Source organism: Leptonotus elevatus, chromosome 4, assembly GCF_054856555.1.
Source record: "Leptonotus elevatus isolate MCC_2025b chromosome 4, RoL_Lele_1.0, whole genome shotgun sequence".
NCBI classification, from domain to species: Eukaryota; Metazoa; Chordata; class Actinopteri; order Syngnathiformes; family Syngnathidae; genus Leptonotus; species Leptonotus elevatus.
In genome coordinates this window covers 20,983,960-20,990,376 of record NC_141242.1, presented here as the reverse complement: position 1 = coordinate 20,990,376, position 6,417 = coordinate 20,983,960, and the positions used below count along the sequence as shown (strand labels likewise).

The 6,417-nt window shown below is 37.4% G+C and overlaps 1 protein-coding gene across 1 annotated transcript in view; it reads right to left on the bottom strand.

Moving 5' to 3' along the window:
• Positions 1 to 3,997, bottom strand: part of klhdc4 (kelch domain containing 4) — an 11,460-nt gene extending 7,463 nt beyond the window's left edge. The window contains 9 exon segments of the mRNA XM_086072551.1: positions 671 to 879; positions 976 to 1,054; positions 1,403 to 1,565; positions 1,737 to 1,829; positions 1,959 to 2,095; positions 2,281 to 2,379; positions 2,960 to 3,038; positions 3,253 to 3,344; positions 3,496 to 3,997. Of these exon segments, the coding sequence (XP_085928677.1) occupies positions 671 to 879; positions 976 to 1,054; positions 1,403 to 1,565; positions 1,737 to 1,829; positions 1,959 to 2,095; positions 2,281 to 2,379; positions 2,960 to 3,038; positions 3,253 to 3,344; positions 3,496 to 3,594 (1,050 nt within the window). The 5' untranslated portion in view covers positions 3,595 to 3,997.
• Positions 3,998 to 6,417: the final 2,420 nt, after the last annotated feature.

The window sequence follows — 6,417 nt, the reverse complement described above, 5'->3', positions numbered from 1 at the left end:
GAAGCCTTAATATTTTATTTCAGTGCTGTTCAAACATGAAACAGATTGCAACCTGAATTTTCAGATAAATAAATAAATTTTCATACAAATCTTACAGTGTACATGTACAAGTTTACTGATTAGTATTTTCTAAATTTGAGTAAAATTATTATTTTTTTTTTAAATCGCAATAATCAATTTATAGATTTGTATCGGGATTAATCGATATCGAATCGAATCGTGACACAAATTGAATCGCCAGGTACTAGGCAATTCACACCCCTAGTAAGCATTTTTAAGAAAAGTAGAAATAATCATTAACAAATGCATTCTGAAAACTAACTGGATCTAACAAAATTACACACACAAAAAAATTCAAAACTAAATAAAAACGAAGTAAAATGAAAATTCCAAAACTATTATAAACCTGGTTTGATTGAACATTTTGGTGTTTATGTATACAATGCTTAATGATCTTTTTCTGTATGTGTCAGTTTTGCAGCAAACTTTAACTGGAAGTCACAAATCAACATCTTGAAGCAAGCACGCACTGGCAATTACACGTATGTGGAGAACTGCGCATGCGAGAGAGTGACAAAAGGCACTCCAGAATACTTTGGAATCTTCTGAATGTATGCTGCATTTGTAATTTTGCACTGTGAATTGAAGCGGTCTGTTGTTAGCAGCTCACCTTGAGTTGAGCGGGATACCAGCGGTTCTTCACCGCGTCGTACAAGTAGAGGTCGTTGCAGAAGTCACCTTCCAGCGTTTCCTCCTCTTCCTCATCACAAACCCCACCGAACAACATGGCGCGCCCTGCCGGGCCCACCGCCATGGAGAAGCCAGAGCGGGGAGGCGGCTTGTTTCCTGAGGGGCTCAATTTGGACCATGTCCATTTCTCTGGAAAACACAGACATGTATAATAAGAACAATAATGTAATTCACAATCAAACAAGATGGCTACTTTGCATTAAATTGTGCATATGTTGGTCATACCTTGTCCATCTTTACCCTCTTGCTTGAGGAGAAACATGTCAGAGTGGATAGTTCCCCTCTCAATGTCCTTTTTCAGTCTCTATATGTGAACATTGCAGCTATTAGGGCATTAGGACATTGCATCTTAACTTACAAGTTTAATTTGTTCCATGGCCAAGCTCTGAACTCAAATTGTCTTAATTCCCTGCCTTCAATTTGTATTTGCACGTTTGTTTGTCCTGTTCAGTAAACAGCTGAAAGTGTATCAACCATTGTAGCTCTCCTTGCCCACATGCTAGGGCATTACAGTATTCTAGTTGATCCTTTTTTTTTTTTTTGACCTATTGAGTGGCGGCGCATCTGAAGTTAATTTGCAACTCATATTGCAGCTGACAAAACTAAGCAAAAAAATTAAAAAATCTCTGAAACCATAATCACACACACTTACCAGTTTCGAATATCCTCCATAGATGATGACACCGGAGCCATCAGGTGTCGAGGTCATCTGACAGGCGGAGCGAGGCGAGGGGCCCACGCCTGACACAGAGAGGCGTGACCAAGAGAATGTGTCCAGGGAGAACGAGTAGATGTCGTTGTAGTAGATAAAATCTCTGTGTGTGTGTGAGGTGGAAAACATGCCAGTGGAGAAAGAAAAAAGAAAGCATGGATAATTTGTTGGAGGAACGGCGTCCAAAATGAATGAAAAATGACAGCTGATGTGTTCAGTCAAGCTCAAATGAGAATGACAGTGAACTTGCCTGGTCGGTTAACATTACGCCTACCTGATGCTCTCATGGAAACCTCCAAACACCAGCAGCTGTCTTCTACTGAGAGCCATCCGGTGGCCACTGCGACCCGATGGACCACCGGATGCTCTAGACAAACACATTAAAGGTTAATCTGTGCTGGTAACTCTCAAATAGCGTCTTAATCAACTTCAATTAACTATTATGGTCAGCCTTCCGGCGGATAAAATGAGGTCAAACTCAATGAGTCGGTCATACTTGATATTCTCCCAGGTATGCGTAGCAAGGTGCAACACCCAAAGGTCCTTGTAGTGGTAGAATTGTTCCCCATTAGGAGATGCAAACTCTCCTCCAAACACCCACAGCTGGCCCCCACCTTGAGACACTGCCACCGCCTGAGAGAGGCAATGGTACACATAGCGGGGAAGGAGTGTGTCCAACTTTAGATATTGCAAATCAACCTTTTGAAAACATTATAGTAGGGCTGGCTGCAATGTCAGTTGGCACAATGAATCTTTGCCATGTTTAGATACTGTAATAGTGTTAAGTCAGCAGAGTACGATGTGTGACTGTGGAATACCTGGTGAGAGCATCGTGGGGGAGGAGGGTTGGGGATCTCTGACTTAACCCAACTGTTCTTTTTAATGTTGTAGAAAAACAGATCATTGTACAGGTATGTCTGCAAAACAATGAAAACAAGTTAACTCATTCACTGCCATTGACGGCTATAGACGTCAAAAATAGATTTTAACTATTTCTATTAGTTAAAAAAAAATTCAACTTTTGTTAACAAGAGTATGAAAACCTAGAATTTTTGGGGGGATATTTAGAACAGATATAAAATCGTGAGTTAACTAGTGAAGTTATGCGATTGATTACGATGACAAATTTGAATCGTCTGACGCCCCTAATTTCTTATAATCTTTTCTTTTTTTAAATCGTTTTTTAAAGAAGAAAAGATTATTCAAAATGAAGGGCGTCAGGTGACTAAAATTTTTAATTGTAATTAATCGCATGACTTTACTAGTTAACTCACGATTAATAACACATTTTATATCTGTTCTAAATGTGCAATAAAAATGTTTTCTAGGTTTTTATACTCTTGTTAACAAAAGTGTGGGGGGGGATTAAATTAATTAGTTAAAATGAATTTTTGACGTCTATGGCAGTGAATGAGTTAATAGATGGAACAGAAAGCAAATCAATTGTATCAATTGAGCTTTATTGAAGAAGAAAAAAATATTTTTTTTTCATATTACCTTCTTCCCATTAAAGAATTCCCCACCAAACAGGATGAGCTCATCTTTCTCTGGATGAGCACAAAGTGATGCACTCAATCTGTGAAATTCAAAACCATGAACATACGTTAAGACTGACATCACGAGTTAACCCGGTGCTAATAAAAATGAGGCTTTCAAATGAATATCAAAAATTGGTTACATTTTGAGAGTACATTTTGTCATTTCCTGATGGATTGCAGCGTTTCTATTAAATTAAAGTGGTGGCTGTGTGATGTGGTTATATTTCATGGCATTATGACATTGACATTCACCTTGCTGATGGAGGAGGACATGCAGTCTCTACTACCTGGGTCTTCTTGGCATCTATGCTCTGAAATTCAGCAATCAGAGCTTCCAAATCTTCCTAGATGAAGAAAATAATTAGCAAATTAGTTGAGTTGCACCACCAAATTCGCTAATGTTTAAATTGGTTTTCTACAGCATTTTAATTTAGTTAAATTTTAAGCACGACAAAAACAGCTAACGAAACTAAAAGTGTTGTGTTATGTTGTCACCTCTTCACGTTTGGACCTCTTGGAAACCTTTTTCTCCATTTTGGCTGCGGTCTTCTCTGCTCCCTTCACCTTCTTTTCATTTTTGCCCTTTTTCCCCATGGCTGCGGGTAATTTTATTCAATGATAAGCAATTAGAATACTAAATTGTCAGCCATACAATCTCTCCACATGTTCAACAAAATCCAATGCGATCCGTCACCAGCTGCTTCCGGAAGTACTATAACTACAGATACGACTAGATGCGCCAGCACATTGTAACAGCCCGGCTAAGCGACATGCCTACGAGACGGCCGCGCTGGTAGGGACAACGTTCCCATCAAATATGTACATTACTCAAATAAATAATGATTCATATCTTGTTACGACGTACTTTGTCTATTTCTCAATCGACTTCCATGATATTTATTTCACATTAACAACTTTGTTCAATTTACAAGGCGTCTAGGTAAGTCTACAAACTAACAATTTGCCCCCACTATCTTAAGGTACGTAGGCACGCAGCTCGTCGTATCGTGTTTATACCTATGGTGTCCCTGACCGGAAACTTGATGCAACTACTGTAACTGACTAATTGTGACAGCGCCGCTTAGCGTATCGGAGAAATATGTTGCAATCTAACTCAATATCATCCAGCCATGTTAGCATGTTATTATTTGTCTTTACGTCAATGTTTTTTTTCTGACTACTTTTTACTTTTACTTCATTCGTTTTATTTCCACGGTGTTTTTATATTTATTTACTGTATTGACTTTACTACTGCACAAGCATCATTAGGTCCGTGTGTAACCTGGGATTTCAACTCATCTGAATTAAAACAGAATTTCAAATGGTCTCTTTCGTTCGGATGATGGGTAACTTTAACATTTTTTCTTACTATAGTATCTAGGGCATAATCTTATCATACTAGTATACAGTAAGAAAAAATGGCCTCCAACGGGATGTGACAATAATAACAACGATGTGTGTAACATGTATGACTATTTTTGCCCATTTATAACAGTGCATGATGTCAGACAGCTCAATGAATCTTGACACCATTACATGGCATTTATATATATATATATATATATATATATATATATATATATATATACACATATATATATATATACATATATATATATATATACATATATATATATATATATATACATATATATATATATACATATATATATAACAGGTAAGAATGTGATGCTTTGTAAATTGTGTGGGAACCACCTTTTTTTTTTTATAAATACCATGAGGACAAATTACAGTACACTCTCTAGCCCGAAGGGGAAGCTAGTTTGTTGCATAGCAAAACCCTTGCGTGGGAACAATTACAATTTTTTTTTAAAAAGGAATAAAATACATTTTTGTCCAGCTCGTTTGTTAATTTTGTAAGCAGCTAACAAGAATGCTTTACTTATGCCCCTGGTACAAAATATATTCTATTTTTTGCTGGAAGCCAGTAGCCTCAAAATACAAAAGGAGTCAAGTCATGTGAGAAGCCATGAGGCCGTTGTTCTTGGAGTTGAGATTCACTGTATGCAGCAAAATGTATTACAGTAGTATGGCTTGCAAAAAAAAAGTCTTGTGTATTTGCAGCATGTGCGGGTGTTGCTTTCGTGCCAGCATTAGCAAACAACTTACCCTGACATTCATAGCCTTTCATTTTTTTCATGTTGCAATGTTCAAAAGCTAGCATCTATGTTTGGGTAACCAGCACATTTAATACTGAAAAGGTACATACAGTTTTGTTTTGTTTTACAACATATGCTGCCATCCAACCAATGTATTTCTCCCTCCTTATTTCAGTAAAACAATGCACATGTCAGATGTTAGAACAGAAAAAGAGTGCTAGTTCAGACAATTCCGAAATGACGTCACCAGTCAAAATGGCGGTCTTATGCTGCATTCGAGGAGCGTTTGAAGTCGGATTTATCCCACTCTTAGTGATAAAATGCTTTATAACAATCTGCCTGGTTTGTATGCTAGAAGCAAAAGCAATACAATGTAAATGAACCGTTGCATTTTGGGAATAGTAGAAATGCCCGGATGTTCGGAATTGTCCATTAGACTGGCCTGCCTGCAGTCCAAACATGTCTCCTATTGAAAATGTGTGGTGCAAAACATGACAAGAGATCCCGGACTGTAAGAATAGGAAAGAATTCCACCAACAAAGGTTCAACTTCCAAGCACTCATTGCCATTGACGGCTATAAACGTCAAAAATTCATTTGAACTATTTCTATTAGTTTTACAAATTTTCCACTTTTGTTAACAAGAGTATGAAAACCTTTTTTTATTGTACATTTAGAACAGATATGACATTTGTGATTAATTACGAGTTAACTAGTGAAATCATGCGATTCATTACGATTAACATGGTTAATCGCCTGACGCCCCAAATTTTTAATAATCTTTTTAAAAAATGAATTTATGGCAGTGAATGATTTAATGATGCATGATGAAGAATCTCCCAATCACTTTGGTCGCATCTTTTTTCTTTTTTTTTATTGGTAAACACAATGTTTCTGTAGACTACCATGTTGCTGCATCATGTTACATCATTCAAGATTGACGAGCCCTTCCCAGTCGAAGCCATGCAAGCCAAACCATGACACCACCTCCACTGCATTTTACAGATGAGCTAGTGGGTGGATCTCATTCCTCTTAATTGCAACCTTCCACCCAACCCTCAAGTTGTTCTCATGCAACCAAATTAAGGGGCTTCTCAGTTGCCTTAAATGTGTATAGAGGAGCGAGGCTATAATGTAAAGGAGCTATAATTAAGCCCTGATGTTTCATTTGCGGATGTCTTTGAATGGGTATGAATCAGATGGAATGTAAAACTAAATAGCTAATCTTTTGTTTTTGTCATTCTTAATTATTTTAGTTGAAACAGACTGTGCGCTCTCCGCCATGTTGAAAACTTGAA